The sequence below is a fragment of the Pogona vitticeps genome, chromosome 4 (genome assembly GCF_051106095.1).
Source record: "Pogona vitticeps strain Pit_001003342236 chromosome 4, PviZW2.1, whole genome shotgun sequence".
In the NCBI taxonomy this organism is placed as follows: domain Eukaryota; kingdom Metazoa; phylum Chordata; class Lepidosauria; order Squamata; family Agamidae; genus Pogona; species Pogona vitticeps.
In genome coordinates, this window is record NC_135786.1 from 140,741,828 (window position 1) to 140,766,777 (window position 24,950).

Here is a 24,950-nt window from a genome sequence, read left to right on the forward strand (position 1 = left end):
AAAGGCTGACTTGGAAAGCTTATCTATAGTCATCAATCTGCAACTGCTTCTCTACACATACAGACTAACAAGAGACAAAGATGCACATGTGAACTAGTCACAGTTGAGCATGCTGATTAGAAAAAGGCATTTCATATTTCTTTTGCCTCCTGGAATTGCTATTTAGCCCATGATACTGAGAAATTCGCACAGAAAGTGATTGAGCAAATTCAGAAAAACTATGTGGTAGGGAAAGTATTATGCCATTTATAATTTGGAAAGAAACAGAAGTTTTTTCTTGTGTGCATAGCTGTGAGTCTCTCATAAATAGATACAATGTTTTATCCTTCTCAATTTTAATCCTAAAATGGGAAATGCTAATAGAGTCTTTCTTCAACCTTTGAGTTTATATACACTGCTGTATGAGGGAACAATAGAAAAATATGTCCAGAACACAGCTTTATCTTGTTTGCATGGTCTATAAATTGTGATGGTCTGTTTGGAAAATGAGGAATTTTCAAATGTCTCGTCCTGGGCACACATTCATTCATTCATTCATTCATTCATTCATTCATTCATTTAATATCCCGCCTATCTAGTCGATTAAGACCACACACATGGCAAAATAGCAGGAGTTTAGCTGGGCAATACTTATCTGTAGACATGAAGCTACATCATCCTGGGTAGGTCAGGAAAAGAAAATGATAGAAAACACTTTCATTGCTATGAATTGTGTCTTCTTTCTATTCTTAGAAAGTTTAAATGTTATTTGGGAAAGATTACACCCATTTTTTTCAATTCACAGAACTATACAAAGGAATCACATTCGCTTTGGGCTAGCCATGTTACAGCTTGCACACTGTTATTTGAAAATACAACCCAATAAATTCAGTAGTAATTACTCTCAGGCAAGTTATGCACAGATTCTAGACTTAGGTTAACATTTCATTTATAGAAATTTGTATTAACAACATTCTTGGTTGGTGGCTGTTGAAAGTGGTTTCAAATATTCATAGAGTAGTGATAGCTCTAGAAAATCCAATCAATCATCAGTATTTTGAAATTCCTGAAACACTTCAAGAATCATCAACCAAAAGTGTAAGCTTCTACTAGATGCATTTGCGAAGGCTACAAGATGGTTCGTCACACCAATATTCTGGAACACCATACTATGAAAATAAAATGACAACCCAAATTAACTGTTATGTTTAAAAAGCACTCAATGAAAAGGTTTTGTAATTTGAACTGCTAGTCAACTAATAAGTAGCATGCACATATAGAATGATCTCAGAAAACACACCTTTGGGAAAGCATTTCAGAGAATTTCTTTTCAACAGGTGAAGAAATGAAGGGGTATTTTCATGCATTATCGTGTTGCTGTTTAGTTGTTATGTTGTGTCTGATTCTTTGTGACCCCATGGACCAGAGCACACCAGACCCTCCTGCCTTCCACTGCCTCCCGAAGTTTGGTTAAATTCATGTTAGTAGCTTAGGTGACACTGTTCAACCATCTCATCCTCCGTTTTGTTTTGTTCTTTTTACTTTTTTTCTTTTTTTGGATGTTGAGCTTCATACCATTTTTTGTGCTCTGCTCTTTCACCCTCATTAAGAGGTTCCTTAATTCCTCCTCACTTTCTGCCATCAGAGCGGTATCATCTGCATATCTGAGGTTGCTGATATTTCTTTCGGCAATCTTAATTCTGGCTTGGGATTCATCCAGTCCTGCCTTTTGCATGACGCATTCAGCAACCACACAATTTGGGTTATCCTGGACATCCAGATCTTTCTGGTATAATTCTTCTGTGTATTCTAGCCACATCTTCTTGATGTCTTCTGCTTCTGTTAGGTCAGATCTCTGGTTTTTCCCTTTCTATTATTTTCCTCTATTTCTTTGTACTATTCATTTAAGAAGGCCCTCTTGTCTCTCCTTGCTATTCTTTGGAAGTCTGCATTCCATTTTCTGTAACTTTCCCTATCTCCCTTGCATTTTGTTTCACTTCTCTTCTCTGCTATTTGCAAGGCCTCGTTGGACAGCCACTTTACTTTCTTGCATTTCCTTTTCTTTGGGATGGTTTTTGTTGCTGCTTCCTGTACAATGTTACAAGCCTCCATCCATAGTTCTTCAGGCACTCTGTCCACCAAATCTAGTTCCTTAAATCTGTTCTTCACTTCCAGTGTGTATTCATAAGAGATTTGGTTTAGATTATACCTGACTATCCTGCGGTTTTTCCTACTTTCTTCAGTTTAAGCTTGAGTTTTGCTATGAGAAGCTCATGATCAGAGCCACAATCAGCTCCAGGTCTTGTTTTTGCTGACTGTGTAGAGCTTCTCCATCTTTGGCTGCAGAGAATATAATCAATCTGATTTCGGTATTGTCCATCTGGTGATGTCCAAGTGTAGAGTCACCTCCTGTGTTGTTGGAAAAGAGTGTTTGTGATGACCAGCTTGTTCTCTTGACAAAACTCTATTAGTTTTCGCCTTGCTTCGTTTTGAACTCCAAGTCCAAACTTTCTTGTTGTTCCTTTTATCTCTTGACTCCCTACTTTAGCATTCCAGTCCCCTATAATGAGAAGAACATCTTTCTTTGGTGTCTCTACGGGATTCTTGCCCACAATAGTAGATATAATAGTCTGTATTGAATTCACCCATTCCCGTCCATTTTAGTTCACTGATGCCCAGGATGTCAATGTTTATTCTTGCCGTCTCTTGTTTGACCACATCCAGCTTATCAAGGTTCTTATATTCCAGGTTCCTATGAAGTATTTTTCTTTGCAGCATTGGACTTTCCTTTCACTTCCAGGCGTGTCCGCGGCTGAGCATCCTTTCGGTTTTGGCCCAACCACTTCATTAGCTCTGGAGCTACTTGTACTTGGCCTCCGCTCTTCCTCAGTAGCATGTTGGATATCTTCCGACCTGAGGGGCTCATCTTCCAGCATCATATCTTTTAGCCTTTTGTTTCTGTCCATGGCAAAGATACTGGAGTGGCTTGCCAGTTCCTGCTCCAGGTGGATTGCGTTTAGTCAGAACTCGCCACTATGACCTGTCCGTCTTGGTGTCCCTGCACGGCATAACCCATAGCTTCTCTGAATTACTCAAGCCCTTTCGCCACAAGGCAGCAATCCATGAAAGGGAATTTTCATGCATAGATACTACTTAAGTAACACTACTTATTATTTTGCAGATGAAACATAATAAATGTATTTGTGGGTATACACTGTCTAATTGTCATTTACAAAATCTTTATTTAAAAGTTTCTTATTTTACCTACAATAAGGAAGAGGTTTCTTTTTTTAAAATAGTCACTATGATATTTAAACAAAATGGGAATTCAATGCAACGAAAACTGAATGTGGCAAAAGAGAGGCTGGGCAGAGCTTCTCTGTGAAGGACTGCACATACACGCACATATGTATCAGTTTTTTACATCAATTGATTCTGCTTTCTCACATAACTTCCTATGTGCCTGAAACTTTGCTATGGAGGATTATGTGGCCTTCCAGGAAAGTGTACAAACCTGTCCAAACATCTACAGAGTTGGCTAAACATATGCTACAAAAAATTTCACATTTAGGAAAATTGATTCATTTGCATAATGTGCACATTCTAGGTCAGTTGCAGAGCATACCTTTTGCAAAAGGATCTAGCTCAAAACCCTAGCATCTTCAGGTAGCTCAAAGGAAGATGTACAATAAAACAGTCTTCAGAATGGTTATTGTGGATTTTCTGTTCTGTTTAGCCATGTTCTTAAGGGTTTTCTTCCTAATGTTTTGCCAGTCCCTGGGGCTGGCATCTTCAAAGGAGAGGAGCAGGACTGAGCACAGAGTTCTGACTCCTGTCCTCTGAAGATGCTGGCCACAGAGACTGGCATCTTTGTTAGGAAGAAAAACCTTAAGAACATGGCCAAACAGCCTGGAAAACCCACAACAACCATCGGATCCTGGACGTGAAAGCCTTCGAGAATTCAGTCTTCAGAATGATTTGCCAGGACCAGGGCTCCTATCTGAAATCTTGAACAGACATTTCCAGTCTGAGTAGGCTACAGAAAGAGAGACTGCTGACCTCCAGATGTTTTGGACTAAAGTTCCTACAAGCTCTGATTACCATCTCTGCTGAATAAGGCTGATGGGAACTTCCAGTTACCCATTCTTGGCGTCCACAATTCTGAGCTACCTGGACCAATGGGCCAACATGAAATAAGGCAGCTTTCTGTATGCCTTCAAGGTGGTGAATTTTTCATATCAGGGCCAATTTCTAATCCACCACCCTTGGGAGACGGCAAGAGTAAGTTCCAAAACTGTAAACGGGCAATGGCAGCCAGGCAACCATCTACCTTGCTAACACCTAATCCAGCTTGATGCCTGAAATCTTATTCTTATTAGCAGGAATTAAATTTTTTATTTCAAAGCCAATATCACTGTGGTACACTGTCAGTTCTCATCTTATTCTGGAAAAGGCCTTGGAGCATTCTCTGACTGTGGAAGAGGCAATTTTAATTACCTTCGTTTTGAAGATAACAATACCGTACAGAGCTGACCTCTACTTATCCAGGTTTCAACAGATTCTTTTGAACCTCTACTTTGATCAAAGGAAGCACCTTCACTTCCATTTTAAGATGCACTGATGAAAGTCTCATATGACCAGAACTTTAAATGATTTTTTTAAGTCAAGTAGCACAACCCTTACACACTTTTGTAATATGGCCTATTGCAGAGTTGAGAGCCCTGGGCTTGGCAAATCATTCTGAAGACTATGCAGTTTATCACCCATCTTCTAAATAAACAAACTTCTGGTTTGCAAAATTAAGAAAAATCAATTTTGGGGGTTATACTGTATCTCAAAGCCTCCTCCTTTTAGTCTGAGAATTAAACCTCCCTCTCTATGGAATGTCAGGGGAAAAAGTAGCTTCTCTAAATGCTACTTTGTTATCCACAGGAATCATTTTTACATAGGGAAGCATTCAACAAAGCCCTGCCTCACCTGCATCCTGAGATGAAATACACAACATCATAATGGTTATTACAAAAACCAGAGTCAACAAACTAAATGCTACTGGAATCTAAAATATGGAGAAGGCAGCACAGTAATTTGACTGATCCACCAGCATACTAAGAGTGAATTGTGCTCTCTCATGCACACACACTGTGAGAGAGTGCAAGGAGGAATATGAATGAAAAGTGCAAGAGTATTTAAAGGGTTCCTCTTATTAAAGGGGGCTTCACAGGCAGCACAATTTCTTCTTCTAGTTGTGTAATAAGAAAGAAAAAAGACACCACCTAGATTCAACAATATATATACACTATATGCTGGGTAACTGAAAAGTGCTGAAAAAATTGCAGAACATTATGCATGAAACATAATTCAGTGGTGCCTAGCTTAATGAGCACCTCGGTTAACGACGAATCCTCATATCAACGGATTTTTTGCGATCGCAAAAGCGATCGCACTGCAATGTTTTTAATGGTAAAAAATCACTTTGCGATGATTGGTAAGCTGTTTCGCTTACCGATTTTCATATAGCGATGTTTTAAAAACAGCTGATCGGTGGTTCCAAAATGGCCACCAGGAAAAAAATGGCCACCCACTGTGTTTTCGCACCGATTCCTTGCATACCGGGCAGCGAAAATGGCGGTCGTATGGAGGATTTTCGCTTAAAGGTGAGTTTTAAGCCCATAGAAACACATTAAACGGGGTTTAATGCATTCCTATGGGCTTTTTCTTTTCGCATAGCGACGAATCCGGATAGCGACGATTTTTCCGGAACAGATTATCGTCGCTATGCGGGGCACCACTGTTCTTTGGAATTGATGAATGTGTCAAGAATGCCATAAAGGTGAGAAACATCTTCCTTTTCATTCAGTAAAACAGTTTGTATAACATCAGATGTATAAAGCTGGACCCACCCGGAAAGTTATGCTGATTCAGGAGTCATTGAAATTAATAAGAATCATCACATTCATTTCAATGCAGCTTATACAGAAGAGTGCTTGAATCATCCATTCTGACTCTGACACAATTAATCACATGAAAATGAGTGCTGTATGAATAAGACATTGCTTGAAATATGTTTAATATCATTTGTCTGCTTTTAATTTAACCATAGCTAGATTTCTCCCATTGAGCTGGTATAAATTCAAATAAGTGTTTTAAACTAATGTAGCTGGATTTCCTTAAGATGATGCTATACACCTTGTTGCAAACAAAACCTACCCCTCTCACAATGGCCTTTGCAAAAATAAGAACATGGGAAAAAACTCTAGGTAAAATGATGGTGACAATCTTAAACTAGAGTTGGAAGATGAAAAGGGGCTGCTGTGAAGAAAACTGAAACTGGCCACATTCACTAGTTCTCAGGTTTACCAAGCTCAGATATGAATGAGTTTGCACTCATGCACAGCATTCCTTCCCTGCTCTTTTTCAATATGCTGCAATTAATTCTAGAACACTTCAATTAGTCATCATTTGCTATTGCACCCCAATCAGGAAACTATGAACCGTAGGGTTGTAATGCCTGAAGCTAGTTTACAGTTTCGTCTTGTTCTGAACCTTGTAACAATGGTTTCAAGTTTAGATAAAAACAGGACTCTATGGTTAACTGAAGACTTTCTATATTGTTGTGGTGCACTTAGAAGAGGGAATAATATGATGGCGTATGTTACTAGTTGAATTAATTTGCTTCATTGTTATATATTTTTAATATTTTTAAAAAGCAACTTGAAATACATGGGGACCAGGAGAAATATTAAAAAAAAACTCTGGAGGAATAAGATAAAATTTACTTTCTCTCTTGATCAGGCAGGCATTCACTTTAAGTTCTGAAAAGAAAATGCCCCCTAAAATGATACAATTATATTCTAAACAGAACATTAGGTGGCTAATGTTCAACCTATTTTATCTCTCTTAGCTTGTGAAATTTGAAACTAAGTGTAACAGCACCTCACAGAATGTGGAACATGAAAAAACTGTCATGTTAAAATATATATGTTCTCGTTTCGCTGTTGCACTGTTTAGAAACCCCTAAGCAGGTTTTCCTAAGTCTTGTATTAGGTATGTTGGTATGAACCCACATAAAGAAGAAGAAATAAAACAAGTTTTATGGGTTGAAAAACTCACTACAGCCCACAAGCTTGCTTTATGAATTAAACCAAAGATTCCCTTACTTGTACACCCAACCTTCCCTGAATCAGGGCAGGCTCAATTTACCAACTACTCACTGGACCATGCAATCTGGAATGGAAAGAGTCCTTATATTTGGTTAGGTAGCTGAAGAATACCAAAATACCTCATTTCACAAAAGCCACACAGATGGGTATATAAAGAGAGGAGCCAGTTAATATTCCTTATTCCTGCAAAGATGTATCATTGTTTATTTAAGGATTTGGAGTGGCTACATTTCCCTCAGGTTTCTTATTACAGAAACTCCCTGTTACAGAAATGCAAAGTTTACAAGTGTATGTTGAACTCCTTATTTTTTTTAAAAAAAAACCACTGTGTAATACCTTAAAAAGTTTGCCCTGTATATTATGTTTGCCACTACTTGTACCCAGATTTATTTCAAATATATACTGCTGCTTAAGTGTCACTTGTTTTGCTTTAGGTTTTGCTTATCTCAAAAGGACTGGTAACCCTATTTTCTACTGAATCACTTGCATACTTCCAAACTCATCTGAACAAAATATTTCATCCATACAGAAAATTGGATGTCAGGCTATTATCACCAAATATGCAATTTTTCTGTATCAACAACATTTAAGTTTGTTTTTCAATATCTTTACCCTTACCATTATATGATTCTCCATCTGCAATTGAGAGCAACACAGTAAAAAACAAACAACCCAACCCAAACTGGTTTAACTGTAGCAGCTGATCTTTGCTGTAAGTATGCCTTGATATAAAAATTAATCTTGATAGCTAGGTATAAAGTAATTAAGTGCCCATGTTATTACAGTAAACCAAAGCAGTCCAGTTTGGTTTAAGACGCATTTTTGAACGTATAATTGAACACAGGATTTTGTACTGGGATTCTAAAGCACAATCTACATATCATTAAACAAGATATTTTTCATATTTCTCGACTACAGCCCCCAGAGGTCTGTGGGAATTCCCCCAGCCAGACTCCTGTGGGCTTTAGCAAAACAACAAAAACACCAGTCTTTTCAGGTGTCTGTTGCCACTTTCAGCTGAGAAACAATAGCTTCTCTTAGATGATCAAATATGATGAAGACAGAGGGAATGACATTATGGATCCGGTAGTTTTTTGCCTTTTATAGTCCATGAAGGAAGCTATTAAGAGTCACAATGCCTTGGAGTTCCTAGAATTCATAGCCTTCTCTAGCCACCTCCTTGGGCATAATCATGTCCAAGAGAGGCTATTATTTATCAACTGAAAGTATTACAGACACCAGAAAGGACTGTTTTTTTTGGGGGGGGGGTAAAGCCCCCAGAAGCCTGTATGGGAGAATTCCTACAGGGTCCTGGGAGCTTCCATTCACAGTACACAAAATCCCATGCCTAAATATCATATTGTCAAGCTTCAACAAGATAGAATATCAGGACTGGTTTTTTAAAAAAGAATGACCACACAACCTATTGGTGAGCTATCAAGCAAAGACATACAAATGTTGAAGCAAAAAGCTATTATTTGTTCAGGGCAGTAAACAGCCTTTACAAAGTGACAGAAATATAAGGAATATTCTTGCTAATTTCAATATGAGGCTAAACATGGCTTTCTCACATCCATACAACAGTACAATAATGAACACAGCCCTGTGTTATAACCACAGAATACATTGGCGTTCACTGTTCAAATGGGAGGAAAGAAAGATAAAACAGAGATAGTCTCCTATAAGTGCCAGTGTAGGTCTTGGAACAGCCCGTTCTCCATCACCCTTAATTGCTGGGAGTATTCAATTTACCATGACTATTTGTATTTCTTATAAACTGTGGAGTGGAGGAGAGGGAGACATAAGTGTTTGCATCTGCAGTACAGCTAACATAAATGGAAGAGCTACTAGTTTTGAATAATGCCTTACAATTCCAACCTATTTCACAGCACAATCCCTCAATAGTCAGATTCCTGAAAACAGACTATACAAATTACTTCTTAAATAGTACCTGCCTTTCTCAACTGATCTCTTTCTCCCTCTTTCACATAGATTTTTTTTTAAAAAATCAAAAGATAAAAGCTACACTGAAATAATAATCTGACAGATGACAATGTGGTTTAAGCGAACATTTTCTGCAGATATTTTAGCTAAAATGCCAGCACTAGGTGCTTTTAATGCATGAGCAGCTGCTGTTTAAAAGCTATTTTGTTACAATGTTCTTTGTGAAGACTACAGTGCAATATGTATAATAATAACTCTGTCAGATCAAAAGAACTGATCAATATGCAAATTTTAATCTTAATTTTTTAAAACATTCTATGTAATCCAAATGCCTGCAGAAAACTCATGACACTGGATGCGAAATTCCATAGATACTCTTAACTTCACCTGTACTGTTAATATATCGGAAGAAGATTTTATATGTTTATGAAATGTATTGAACTTGAAATGCTCCCATCAAATCTGTGCTTGCACCCTTGTCTGGAATTCCCGAAAAACACTTAAGTGGATCTACTAATCTACTTTCATTCAAGTCCCTCTTCAAAGCCCAACATTTACCAAAAGGAGGGGGGAGAGGCTTAATATGAAAGACCATTCTCAGTTGAAGTAAATCCTAAATAATAAGTAACAACTGCTAACAACCACCCTTTGTTTCTGTCTCACTTTCCCTGGTTCCTTTCCACTTCTTTGTTACCTCCTCTCCCAACTGAAATTCAGAGTATAAAAACTGAGGAATGACCTTCTCTGCTCATTTATTTCTCTGTTCATTATCAGGTACACATTGACAGTGTCTCTATTAGCAATAAATAAAAGGGGCCTGAGAAAAATCATAAATGTATTTTTATTTACCCATATTTGCTTGAATTAAGCACCATCTCTTTGATATATGGCTACAACCCCTTCCAACAATTAGCCTTGGTCAGTTGCTCCACATGAAAAATCGTCCTTGACCTAGTAATAGAAGATGCCAAGCCCTGTGCTAAATCATGATTTACTGTAATTTCAACTACTCTTAAAGACTAGGAAGGAGTCATCTGAAATCAACTGAAGCAGATCACACAGCCATGAACCTCTGAAATTTCAACCACAGTATTCAAGTCAGGATTGTTGGTTTTCCCAACAGTCTTTCAGCAAGATCATCCTTTCATTTTTGAAAACTGAAACCCTTACTGCTTCTGTGCTTTAATTTTTTACCTCAATTGTTTTAGAACTTTTGGATTCATCCTTAGCCTATTATATCACAACAGTCTTGACCTGGAAAGTGAATGTACAAATATAACATTCAACTACAGCAGCAACAATAGATGCATAAATATGTACCATGCACTGGTCTGGCAATGTCACGACTAAGGAAGTTTCCATTCTACCTCAGAATGAATCAAAGAAAAGCAAACAATTCTTAAATAATTACAGCCACAAGTTTTGTTTGTTGAAGAATGAAATCACCTGTGAAGTTATCCATATTACTTTACTAAATTACCTTTTCCCCATATTTCTGCGGGTACTGAAGCAGATGCTAATGAAACATTTAATAATTAAACTGAATTGCTGCCTATTTGTCCTTCAAGTGTATCTACTGTGTTGACATTCTAGATGTTGACTGACACTCAGCACAAAACCCTCTGCTTCATTCATGCATACAACTCTGGAGACCCAATTTAACCATTACGATCATTTTACGTTAAGGAGCTCAGTATATTCTACTCTCATGTCATATTTTCTGACAATAAATGATCTTGCAAAATGATATATTGTCCTCTCAGGAATTCCTAATCTAACATTTTAATTAAAGTTCTTCGTCTTAATAGATATGACATGGCCAAGCAATAGCACTGTATGTATGACTGCCACTCAAAACCATGGTGAGGCATTTATGAAATGAAGAACTAGGCTCGAAGCTAGATAATTACACAAGCAGCTCAAAAAGATAATGATTGTTAGCATTTTTATTAGAAACAAAAAGATGGAAAGCCTATAACTCAGGATTTAAAGACTGTTAAAAATAACGAGCATATCTAAGTTAAAGTTTCCAGGTAATAAAGTAATTCAAGTGAAATCCTATTAAGACTTTTCAAATCCCACTCACTGCATGTATTAATTCACCATTTTTAAAAATCAATATAACTGTTTTAACTTTTCTGCAATACATAGGAAATAACTGCAGAGTAAACATATGGCAGTGAAGGACTGACATTTTCCTGAGACTATTTTGCAGTGATTGGACAGAATATCACCTGTAATGCAATATATTTTAGATAACAGCATTACTGTTACTTTTTAAAAGTAACAGAACAACATAAAGGTAATATTACATTTATGATAATGAAGTTAACAAAGTTGCTGTTTTTTAACATTAAGAGAACAAGTTGTAATGGTGTAACACAAACAGGAACGTGTGCTTGCTGGCTTCACCTAGACACGTGGCTGGCCACTGTATACACAATATGGAAGACTAGGTAAGCCTCTGATCTGATCCAGTACATCTCATCTTATGTTCTTAATTTGGAGGCTCATGTAATTCCATCATATAAAAAAGGCCTCTACACATAAATAATTAGCATGTCAGAGCTGAGGGAAGGCCTTTAGGTCTTTTATGTATAATAATAATAATAATAATAATAATAATAATAATAATAATAATAATAATAATAATAATAATAATAATAATAATAATAATAATAATAATAATAATAATAATAATAATAATAAAATTTATTGTCATTGTAAGTAGATACACAGTATACCCATACAACGAAATTCACAGACACCCAGAGACCAGACACATGCACACACATAACATTCCCCAAACACTCCCCACCCACTAGAAGTCCCCCACTAAAAATACAAACATCTACACCTGTATAAAAAGGTTCTCAATCCATGAGAACCATACTAGTCAATATAAACAGAGAAAGGTACAGATCTACGTGCACAGGCCCCATGTAATGTTAGAGCTCAATAGATAGTTTATTTGTGTTCTTGCTGGCTTTATACTAGAACCATACTAATGAGGTTATAGCCACTGATACAAGGTAATAAGAGTTTTAAAAAAGAGACACAAAAAGAGACTATTCACATAAAGTGCAAAAATTGCTTGCTTTATGATCTGGAATTTTATTTGTTAGAACTGAAGGTTTACTTAAATTTAAAAGATAATGGACAAAATCCTGCTGCTCAGTTATGTCTTAGTCATGTGGAAGGCAAATACAGTACTGTAACTTTCAGTAAATGTTCATTGGTAATCAACAAATCTTTGATTTATTCAGTAAGGAATGGTTGGTGGCAGTAAAGAAGAGTGAAGGGTTTTAAAGTGACGTGATGACCTCCCTTTGTGGGTAGTGAGGAAGGCCGTCACAGGTCTGTGCTCATAAATGAACTACCCAGACACCTTACAAGACATGTCTATGCTTTTTTTTGTGGGTGATAGGACACTGGCCTTTCCAAAGACCCATTATCAGTTTCCTTAATAAACAGACATCCAGCTCTCCAATCAAGAGCCTTTCCTAACAGTTTCATGTTTTCTACCCGCCTCATCCTTTCATTTGCAGTTGTCCTTTCTATCACCCAATAGACAAGAATAACAGGTCACCAATATAAAGCAGATGGTAGAAACATGACCACTGCATCAAAGTAGTTCCTAGGAATCCTAACATTTTGCCTCTTCCATTTCAGCTTTTGCCGAATCCTCAACACTGTATGCTAATTCAGCTCCCTATTATCGTTAGGAATATGAAAAATACACAAAAAATAAATCATAATGAAGCAAAGTGCATGTGGCCTTTCAGAAGCACTTCATAATCACAAATACCTTTAAATTTAATCACAAAAATGCCTATGTTGACAGAAGAGCACTCAGATAGAACAGAGAAAGGATTATCTCTCATTAATAAGACATTATGGGTATGTCTTCACCTGGTACCACTTTCCCAGTCCTGTTCATCCTTATCTTTCTCTTCTTTGGCATCTGCAGCATGTGGATGCTTCTGCACAATTCTCATCCCACCAGCCTTGACTGTAATGAAAATAAAAAGGCAGGTGTTTTGTCAGATATGCTATAGGATGGCAGATAAAAATATTATGGCCAGAAAGCAGAATAAAACTGAGAAATGACTACCATGTCATCTGATAAGTGAGCCCAAAAAGGCCAAAAGTAGTACAGATACTGCAGCTGGGGTGCAGATTTTATGATTATTCAAATGTACCAGAAATTGCAATGAAACCACTTATATGTTTTTTCATTGTTTCTGAGTGTAGGAACAATAGACATAAATGACACTAATTTTACTTCCATTGTGCTCACTGGGAGGAATCTAAAATGAAAGCAACCAATGTTTACTTTCACTTCCCTACCAACAGAAGCATCAAGTTATCTCCTTCCTCTGGATAACTACACATGCCCAAAAATTTCCACTTCACTGTTGAGACCAATACCATGCTTGTGATTAAGAGAAGCACAACTCAAGGAAACCCTTTTAAACCTTGCTATTATCTCACTTGAGATAATAGCATGAGAAGAAAAGAGTCCTTGGAAAAAACCTTGATGTTAGGAAGGTGTGATGGCAAGAGGAGAAGGGGACGACCGAGGATGAGATGGCTGGACAGTGTCTGCGAAGCAACCAACATGAACCTGACACAACTCCGGGAGGCAGTAGAAGACAGAAGGGCCTGGCGTGCTCTGGTCCATGGGGTCACGAAGAGTCGGACACGACTAAACGACTAAACACACACACACACATTATCTCACTTTACTGTTTATTTATTTCCCTGTCTTTCACCTTGAAAAAGACCCAATGTGGCTTACAACAATGAAAAATAATATTTAAAGTTGAAAACAATGAGTATACAATGGTGGTTAGCATCAATAAACGATGATATTTAAAACTGTAAACAGTGAATAAGGAAGCAACTTACAACATTAACAGGCAATATTAAGGCAAAGATCAGCAAGTATACAAAAAAAATTTTAAATGTCACTTTCAGAAATGGAAAACACAAGTAGTACTAAAAATCCAGTCAAAGCAGTAATGCAGAACAATCTATCTAAAAATCACACATGTAGCTGGTTTACTGAGGGAAGGCTTTCCTGAAGAGAAAGGTCTTTGCCTGCTTGTAGAATGATAGCAAAGTCTGGCGTCCTGTCGGAGAGAGTTCCAAAGTCTGGGAGAAGCAACAGAAAAGGCTCTCTCCTGTATCTCCATCAGACACGCCTGTGAAGGTGGCGAGACAGAAAGGCCTCTCCTGATTATCTTATAGCCATTTAGAGATTTAGAGATTAAAACCAGCACTTTAAATTGCGCCTATTAGCTGATCAGCAGCCAGTGGATGTACTATAACAGGGTGGTTAAATGATCCCCAGTCAGCAATCTGGCTGCTGCATTTTGGACCCGTTGAAGTTTCCTGACACTTCCCATTGGCAGCCCCACGTAGAGTGCATTACAGTCATCCAGCCACAAAGTAACTAGGGTGTGTATCACAGTGGCTGGATCAGATCACTCAAGAAAAGGATGTAGCTGGTGCACTAGTTTCAGTTGTGCAAATGCACTACTGGCCACTGCAGCCAGGTTCAGAGATGAATCCAGGAACACCTCCAAGCTGCACACCTGTTTTTTCAATGGGAGTGTAATCCTATCCAGTACCCGCTGCATCCCTATTCCTTGATCTGCCTTTCGACTGACCAGAAGCGCCTCTGTCTTATCTGGATTAAATTTCAATTTATCCACTCTCATCCAGTCCATTATTGATACCAAACACTGATCTAGAGCCAAAGTAGCTTCCTGAGATTTTGGTGGCAAGGAGAGGTAAAGTTGGGTGTCATCTGCATACTGGTGACACCAAACCCCAAAACTCTGGATAATCTCTCTCAGTGATTATAACATCTTTCATGTAGATGTTAAACATAGGAGATAAAATAGAACCTTGAGGGTCTCCATGGGTCAGCGGCTAGGGTTCTGAATAGGAGTCTGGCAGCACCACTTTCTGAGTTCTCTCCTCCAGGAAGGATTGGAACCACCGTAAAACAGTGCCAAGTTCCATTCCAAAGAGAAGGGTCTGGAGGATATTGTGGTCAACAATACGAGGTCCAGCAAAACCAACAGGGACACAGATCCCCTATCCAATTCCCATCGTAGCTCATCTACTGAGGTGACCAAAGCAGCCTCTATCCCATAACTGGGCCTGAAGCCAGACTGAAATGGATCTAGATACTCAGTCTCATCCAGGAACCTCTGGAGCTGAGAGGCCATAACCCCTTCTAGAACCTTCCCCAAGAATAGGATATTAGATACTGGTCAGTAATTATTCAGTATTTGGGGGTCCAAAGAGGACATTTCTTAACAATGGTCTTACTCTTAAGCATGATGGGATCCTACCCTGGTGAAAGCAGGAGTTCACCCTCCTCACATAAAAAAACAGTTCCTTTCTGATGGCTTTAATAAGCCAGGAAGGGTAAGGAGCCAGCAGACACAAGGATCCTTCCCAAGGATCCTGACCACACCATCAGACTGCAACTGAAACTCATCCATTAACACAGTGGAAGCAGAGTACAAAATCATTTACAGGACCTGAAAAGCTACAGAATCCAAATCAGAGCAGATCTGAGCAATTTCACCTGCGAAGTGTGCAAATTTTTCACAGCAAGCTACAGTTTGTTCTGAATTACCTACCTGGGGGTTAGCATATAGCAAGCCACTATTCAAAAAAGCTCCACTGGGTGATTCCGTGGAGATGCAATAGTGGCAGAGGGGAATGACTTCTCTGCTGCTCCCACTGCCATGGAATAGGCCTTCCAATGGGCCCTAGTTCATTTATGTGCAGTTTCCATACTATATTTCTGAGTTCCTGCTCTATTCAGCTTCACTTCCACTGAGTCAAATTGCTACAATGAGTTTAACATAAAAAATACAATGGGAATCATTTAAATGTGATTCTTAAAGCTGTTTAAAGGGAAAGTTCTTCCTTCTGAAACAAAGACATTTAAAAATCCAGGTTGGAAACAAAGTTTTCTCAGTAAATATGCAGACTAGTTTTTGGATTTCAGATGAAAAGACCCTTCCAGAAACAGTAGGAACATAATCCAATAATATGAAATGAAGCTGACGTCAATCGGCAATGCATGCATAATGTATTCACCACTCTGAACTTGCACAGAATCTCCCAAAAAGTAGTGGGGGTGTGAAGAGTTGTTTTGCAGGTCATTCAAAGACATTTTTATCTTGTCTTAGTGCCTATGAGTTCAAGTATAGAAGAACTAAAACTGCCATTAACAGCAGAGAGCCAATATACTGTAGTTCTAGATCAAGATATGACAAAGACTTGACAAATCACTCACAACCCTTGATTCCTCATTTGTTAAACAAAATAGTAATGATCTGGTTCAAAGACTTCAATGTATTCGCGAAGGCTTTCACGGCCAGGATCTAATGGTTGTTGTGGGTTTTTCGGGCTTTTTGGCTGTCTTATGAAGGTTGTTCTTCCTAACGTTTTGCCAGTCTCTGTGGCCGGCATGTTCAGAAGACAGGAGTAGCACTCTGTGCTCTGATGCAGTTTGTTTGGGAGTTGAGTATTTATAGCTGTTGGATCAGCTTTGTCCTTTTCAGGAGATGGGTGATTGTGGTGATCAGTGTTTTTGTTGTGGGTTGTCGCGACTGCCACCTCCTCCTATGTCACCACAAGAGATGACAGGTCACGATCCTTCACACTCACATACAACTTCGCTGCCACCAACCACACATAAACCTGACACTTCAGACTTAGTATGGATTTAAAAATAAAAATGATGATTTATTGAATACAAACATAAAATGGAAATCACTGAGTAAATGAATCACTTGTCACACTATATTTCTCAGACCTTAACCCTGCACAGTTCTTGGTTACTTAACACACAGTTACCTAACCTATATCTAACCCTCTCACTCTCCCACTCACTAATTCCCCAACAACAACCTCTTCCCTCTTTGTACACCCCCCTTATATACACAAACTCCACCCCTTTAAGACCCACCTCCTGCCCTGCCATACGTAGGCCAGGAAACTCCAGCCTTAGCCAAGACAGGCAGGTGACGTCATGGCACACGTCACATACCTTCCCCCTTTAATAAGTTGTTTTGTGGGGGAAAGCTAAGGTGCTTTTTTCCCCAAAACAACTGCAACAAACATCAATCATTACATTTATCAACACAGTTTAACACAACTACAAATATACTTACACTTCCTCCATACAGGTAAATAAAAACATGCAATGCAAAACATTTATCATAACACAATACATAACTTTCCAAACATTTTACATTGCCATATACCATACACAGAGTCCATAAGTCCTTCAGATGTTGTCTTCCGGTCTTCTGGATAAGGCGTCAGCCACACAGTTTATAGTCCCTCTGACCACCTTAACCTCGAAATCATAGTCCTGCAAAAGAAGCGCCCACCTCATCAGTTTACTGTTCTGTGATTTCATAGTCCGCAACCACGATAGAGGTGAGTGATCAGTGCACAAGGTAAAATGTCGACCCCAGACGTAAGCCTTCAGCTTCCGGATCGCAAAGATGATCGCCAAACATTCTTTCTCGATGGTAGAAAGATTCTTCTCCCTGGGAAGCAACTTCTTGCTCAGGTACGCCACCGGATGTTGGTCTCCGCTGTCATCCTGTTGGCACAGTACCGCTCCCACACCGGCATTAGACGCATCCGTGTAGATGATGAACTCTCTGTTGAAGTCAGGAGCATGCAGCACTGGATGGTTGGTTAGAGCATCTTTCAGCCGTCCAAACGCCATCTCGCACTCTTCCGACCAGGAAACGCTGTTGCTGCTCTGCTTCTTTGTCAGGTCTGATAAAGGTGCAGCAATCTCACTGAAACCAGGTATAAACTTTCTGTAATACCCTGCCAGACCTAAAAAGGACCTCACTTTCTTTTTAGTGGTAGGTCTGGGCCACTTCAGGATTGCTTCTACCTTGGCCTCTAAAGGTTTGATTAGGCCTCCTCCCACTATGTGACCTAGGTACTTCATCTCTGAGTTACCTAGCTGACACTTACTAGCTTTAACGGTTAAGCCAGCATCTTTCAATCTTTGTAGCACTAATTCTAGATGATGTAGGTGATCTTGCCAGGTGTTGCTAAAGACCCCTATGTCATCGATATAAGCTACTGTGAAGTCACTAAGCCCTTTCAGAGTATGGTCCATGAGCCTTTGAAATGTTGCTGGTGAGTTTCTCAGGCCAAAACTGAGGACCCGGAACCCAAACAGGCCAAATGGACTACCAAATGCGCTTTTCTCTTGGGCCTTAGGATCACTTCTTCCTTGCAAACACTCTTTGGATAGACCTAAAAAGGATACTACTCTGCAACCTCCAATCATCTCACTTAGGTCATCAAGCCTAGGCCTAGGATAAGCATCAGGTTTAGTTACTGAATCTAACTTGCTGTAGTACACACAGAACCTGACACTGCCATCCGGCTTGTCTACTAAAACTACAGGGGCTAACCAAGCGCTAGATGAGTGTACAATAGTTTGATCGTTCAGCATTTCATCTAGCGTTCTGCGAATATTGTCAAAGTAATAACCTCTTACTCTATATGGTGTTACAGACCGAGAAGCATTCCCTGTGTCAGTCCTGGGTAGCACTCCCTTGTCAACACCAGGTTTGTCTGAGAACACTTCCTGAGGTTTTGTAACCAGCATTCCACAACTATTCTGCTGTTCTCTGGATAGAGCAGGGCTGATCTGCACTTCTTGTGGATTGAACTTCTGTGGGCCACTCCCTTCCCCGAAGGGCAACCCATGTTCCTCCTTATCAGCCGCTTTTATTGCAAACTGCACATGGTTGGTCTCTCTGTAATAAGGCTCAAGGGCATTGACGTGAACGACCCCCCTGCCTAACCTTTTCATAAGTTTGGATGTATGAGAGGTTCTTAAATCTGTGATTATCTCAGAAGGAAAACCCATCCTACTCATGCAATTCACCAAGGCTTCTGCTACAGTCTGGGTCTCTATACTACGTAATGGGATAGCTTCCGGATATCTCGTTGCATGGTCTACTATAGTTAAAATAAATCTGTTCCCCCGCTTAGTGGCGTTGGGCCATGGACCTATGATATCCACCCCTAGACGTGTAAAAGGAGTTGAAATCACTGGTAATGGGCATAGCTTTGCTCTAGTTTTATCACAGTTAGAGCCCTGTCTCTGACAAATATGGCATCTTTGACAGAAACTCTTAATCTGTTTACCCATATCAGGCCAGTAAAAGTTTTGGGCTATTCTTTGTTTGGTCTTGTTGATCTCCATATGAGCTGAGAAAATGTCTGCATGTCCCTTTTCCAGAATCATAGGGCGATATTTCTCAGGCACCACCAACTGTCTCTTAACTTCAGGCCCCCCTTTTGAAATATTATTCAGTTTTTCCCTATAAAGTAAACCACCCTTAATAATAAAACGTTCAGGGCACTCAGGTGATAAATCTTTATCAGTCACCTTTCCAAAACAGTCTTTTAAGGTGGGGTCTGCTGTTTGTTCCTTGACAAAGAGGCTTTTCTGAGGTATTTCAACTGAGAATGCCTCAGGTTGTGGTACAAATTTCTCTGGCTCTTGAGAGTCAGTCTCATTACTGGCTTCACTTTGTACTGATTGTGAACGTGTTACCACCAGGGCACTCTTGACATGCTTTGTTAAGTCATTACCAATAAGAAAAGGGGTAGGAATCTCAGAAGACACCCCCACTCTCCAAAATCCCTTCCAACCTTGATATTCAATTTTCAATTCAGCAACAGGTAGTGAAACTAGTTCTGACCCAATCCCTTTCACAGATAGAGTCTGGTCAGCAATCATACAACTTTGTGGTACTATGTCTGAGTGGCAAATAGAAATTTGAGAACAGGTGTCTCTCAAAGCAGAATATTCATTTTCAAAAACTTTTATCCTGTCCCCAGCAGATTCCAATAAAGCACAATTGGTCTGTATGTAATAACAGTGGACAACTTCAGCGAGAGGCAGCTCCTTCAATGTATCCAATTCAGAGCTCCTAACTGCCTCTGCCTGGGTCTCCATGGCAACAGAACTCTCAATGGAAGAAGCTTGAGGTTTATTCTGAACACAAAATACAGCCTTTGCTTCTTTTACATTAACTTTCTGAGGTGGAATTTCTTTATTTTGCCTTGTATTAAAACATTGTGCAGCAATGTGGCCTTTCTTTTTGCAAATGAAGCAGATTCTCTCCCCCCATGAGCTTTTCCCATCAAATCTCTCAAGTTTCTCTTTTCCCTCCAAAACTTGTTTACTGTGCTGGCCCTGTTCTGAGGGCTTTTCACTAAAATGGCCGCCAACTTTAGTCTGTCTCTGCCCTTGTTCCTTAGAGAACTTTGGGTCCCATGTTTTCCTCACACTTCTCCCCTCATAACAACTAGGACCCCTTATTTGAGAAATAAAATCAGCTATTTGTGCAGCATTTCTAACATCAGTTGGTTTCCGTTCTTGAACTAAAAATTTAAGTTCCCCATGGAGTAAGGAATAAAACTGCTCCAGGCCCACAACATTTTTCAATTCCTGAAAAGTTTTTACATTCTCCTGTTCAAGCCACCGATCTAAACACTTTTCTAAGTTAAAACCAAGTTGGGTATAAGATTCATCTGATCTTTTAGTAAGTTTTCTGAACTTCTGCCTAAGATGTTCTGAACTAATGCCAAATCGATTGTAAACCATTTTTTTGAACTCTGAATAATCTTTACTGAGCTCAACTGGCATATCAGCATACACATCAGCCATTTTTCCATTCAGGAGAGACCTCAAAATTATCATTTTCTCTGTTTCCCTCACAGAAAAATCAGCACAACTTCGTTCAAAGATTTTAAGGAAGTTTTCAGGACAATCCCGTTTATATGTAGGAAATTTCTTCAAATCTGATTTTGATAACTGGCTCTCCCCATTTTCCCTATTATTATTGTTCTGGTTCAGTAATTCCATTCTTCTTATCTCCAATGCCATACGCTGTTTCTCCAGTTCAAATTGTCTCTCTTTCCTCCCTTTCCATCTCCATTTGTCTCATTCTTTCCTCCTTTTCTAGGGCAATCCTTTCCCTTTCTATTTCTAACTGCCTCATTTGAACTTCATGTGCCTGGGCTAATTGAATTTTCTTAATTTCTGATAACTGTTCACCATTAGCTTCTTCCTGCACTGAGGCAACTCTTCCCTCACCATTTGACTCATCCCCAGACCAGTCTGACATTGCTTGGTCTCTTTGTTCACTCACTTCTGCCATTTGACTGCGCGTGAGAGGCATTTTAATCACACAGAAGGCTCTTTTCTATTTTCAAGCCTCTGTTTAAAACGTCACTTTTTCCTTTCCTGTGCTAAGGTCTGACACTCTCTAACAGGGTATACAAACAGATATGGCTAGGCTTGTTACTGTAGTCTCTAATGGCTTCTGCCCCTTCACTGGGCCTCTCGCCAGATTTAGAGCTACTTTAATTTTCTGCCCTTGGCTCTACTTCCAAATCCACCACAGCTTCACCCTCTCTCAGGTTCTGCAGTTCACTAGAGAGATCCCAAATCTTCACTGCCCTTGGTCTGTCTGTCCCTTCCGAGTTCTCCCAACTCTGGACTCTCAGACCAAGTCACAACAGCCTCCTACTTTGGGCCAATCTCCCTCACAAAATGGACCTTCTAGAGCTCATAAGTCAGTTCCCTCACTCTGAAGTTTAGGTGCCTCTCTACTAGATCTGCTCCCCCCTGGAGACAAATCCTAGAGAGTTACCCACACCCCACTTCAGGTGCACCTAACTGAAATCCTTTTGCTCTTGTCACACTAGCCAAGGCTTTTCTGGGCAACTGGGCAACTGGACAACTTGTATCCCACACGCTGGCACCAGTTTTGTCGCGACTGCCACCTCCTCCTACGTCACCACAAGAGATGACAGGTCACGATCCTTCACACTCACATACAACTTCGCTGCCACCAACCACACATAAACCTGACACTTCAGACTTAGTATGGATTTAAAAATAAAAATGATGATTTATTGAATACAAACATAAAATGGAAATCACTGAGTAAATGAATCACTTGTCACACTATATTTCTCAGACCTTAACCCTGCACAGTTCTTGGTTACTTAACACACAGTTACCTAACCTATATCTAACCCTCTCACTCTCCCACTCACTAATTCCCCAACAACAACCTCTTCCCTCTTTGTACACCCCCCTTATATACACAAACTCCACCCCTTTAAGACCCACCTCCTGCCCTGCCATAGGCCAGGAAACTCCAGCCTTAGCCAAGACAGGCAGGTGACGTCATGGCACATGTCACATGGGTGTATTGTTGTGATAAGTAGGAGAGATTGTCTGTCACTGTGATTGATGGGTGTCGTTAGCTAGTCTTTTGTGTGTAGTGATCACCAGTCCTTGCAGCTGGGTAGAGTTCGTTCACCTTTTGCAGGCTGTATTTTTCAGTGCTGGGAGCCAAGCTTTGTTGAGTTTTAAACTTTCTTCTTTTTGTTGAAGCTCTGCTGGTGTTTGTGGATTTCAATGGCTTCCCTGTGCAATCTAACATAATGATTGCTGGTGTTGTCTAGTGTTTCAGTATTCTGAAATAGAATTTCATGTCCAGCTTGTTTTAGGGCATGTTCAGCTACTGCCAATTTTTCCGGTTGTTTTAGTCTGCAGTGTCTCTCATGTTCTTTGATTCTGGTGTGGATGCTTCATTTTGTGGTTCCAATATACACCTGGCCACAACTGCAAGGTATCCGGTATACTCCTGCAGTGGTGGGGTCCCTTCTATCCTTTGCTGACCGTAACATTTGCTGTATTTTTGTGGTGGGCTTGAATACTGTTTGTAGATTGTGGTTTTTCAAAAGTTTCCCCATGCGGTCGGTGACCCCTTTGATGTATGGCGAAACCTTCAGAATACAGCCAAAGAACCCGAAAACCCCACAACAACCATTCAAAGACTTCCTTCAGGACATATAAGACCTAAAAGACAAACCCTGTGCCTAGGGAACATTCACCAGGTCATCTTGTACAGGATTTGCCTTAATAGAAGAAAATCCTCCTTTCACTATTATAACTGTTTATCTAAAGCCCACGTTTGAGATGGTTTCACTAGACAGCTTTGTGAGTGTAAGGAATGTCTATTAATACAATATGTTTAGTCACACATTCCTCTTCTGGCCAATTGGAAATTCTCTTCAGGCTAATTTCCTTATTTTTTCTCTTTGCACTGATATAAATTCAGTACTCAATTAGGAGCATTTAAATCTCACTGAAATCAATGGAGCTTAAGCCTTCCCAATGTTGTGCTAGACTGAGCCAAAAATTGTTGCATGATTGTTGGGAAGACAAACCCTGGGTCCAGGAGAATGAATAATGGCACACAAGAGAGCAAGCTACTCACAACTAGCCAATGCAATATAAACTAATTTTAGATTATGGTTTTTGAAAAATAACCACTAGGGAATTATTTCAGTTCAGGTTTGCATTTACAAATCAAAATATGAACAAGCTCTGTTAACAGTTGGGTGAGCGGTACAACTAGAACACTTCTTATCAAGTGCAAATGGGGGGAAAAAATCAGTTCCCTACGGGAACAACAGGCACAGAGCACAATGAGATCATAGAAACATGGCTCCTGAATGTATACAAATGCAAACATTACAGCCTATTCCATGACTGACTCACATTGTACAGTAAACCTATTTCTAGACTAACACTGCCCAAGGAGTATTTTCATGTTTGATTTTTAAAGAAAAAATTATGTTATTATAGCCTTGTTTTAAAGTGTGTTATAGCCCAAATATTTCATAATCAAATAATAAAAGTAATAATCATGTGCCATCAAGTCAATTCTGAATTACGGTGATCCTCTCCAGGGTTTCCCAGGTAGAGAATACTCAGTAGTAGTTAACCATTCCCTTCTTCTGGGGGCACCCTGGGACTCTGCAGCTTGCCCAGAGTCACACAGGCTGGCTGTACTTGTAGAAGGCACAATGGAGAACTGAACTTCCAACTTCTGGCTCCACTGCCAAATACTTAAACCAGTGAGCTATCCAGCCAGCTTTCATAATGGAAGAGATTATAAATTCTAATTCTACATTACAAAACAATTGATGCACATTTTTAAAGGCAGGGTATATTTTAAATGGTAATAAATGAAAAAAATACAGACAGTGGTGCCTCGCTTAGCGATTGCTTCGTTTAACGATGAAATCGCGTAGCAATGACTTTTTTGGAGCGATCTTGCGCTTTGTTTAACGATGGTTCCTATGGGCGATTTTCGCATAGCGATGTTTGGGACCATGCTTTGCATAGCGATGACAGTTTGGGTCCCCCTGTTTCGCTTAACAATGGTTCTGACAGCCTCATGTTGGCTGTTTTTTAAATGTTTAAAAATGTTTAGAATGCTTGAAATCATAAGTGCACTTAATAAACCCTTTGTTAAACTAATCTGACTTTGTTCCGGCTCTTTTTAAATTTGTTGTAATTTTTCCCCCCATTGAGATGCATTGAATAGGTTTCAGTGCATTTCAATTGGGGAACTGTGTTTCGCTTAGCGATGTTTCCTATGGCGATTTTCGCTTAAGGACGGCAATCCGTTCCCATTGGAACGGATTATCTGGTTTTCAATGCATTTCTATGGGAAACCGTGTTTCGCTTAGCGATGAAATCGCTTAACAGTGATTTTTTGGGAACCAATTATCATTGTTAAGTGAGGCACCACTGTACTAAGATTATAGAAAGGTACAATGTGCTTTTGGAGAGAGTACATAATTAAATGAAGTATTTCTATATAGTGGAAGTAGTGGTGTTAACTTTCTATATGATGGGGTGAGGGTAAGTATCTGATTTCACTGAAAGCTTAAAATTATCACAGGAGG

General features: G+C 39.5%; 1 protein-coding gene across 1 annotated transcript in view; it reads right to left on the reverse strand.

Moving 5' to 3' along the window:
* The window catches only part of DAP (death associated protein), a 45,273-nt gene that overhangs the window by 18,023 nt on the left and 2,300 nt on the right, over positions 1-24,950 (reverse strand). The window contains exon 2 of the mRNA XM_020815563.3: positions 12,996-13,095. Within this exon, the coding sequence (XP_020671222.2) occupies positions 12,996-13,095 (100 nt within the window). The remainder of the gene's footprint in view (positions 1-12,995; positions 13,096-24,950) is intronic.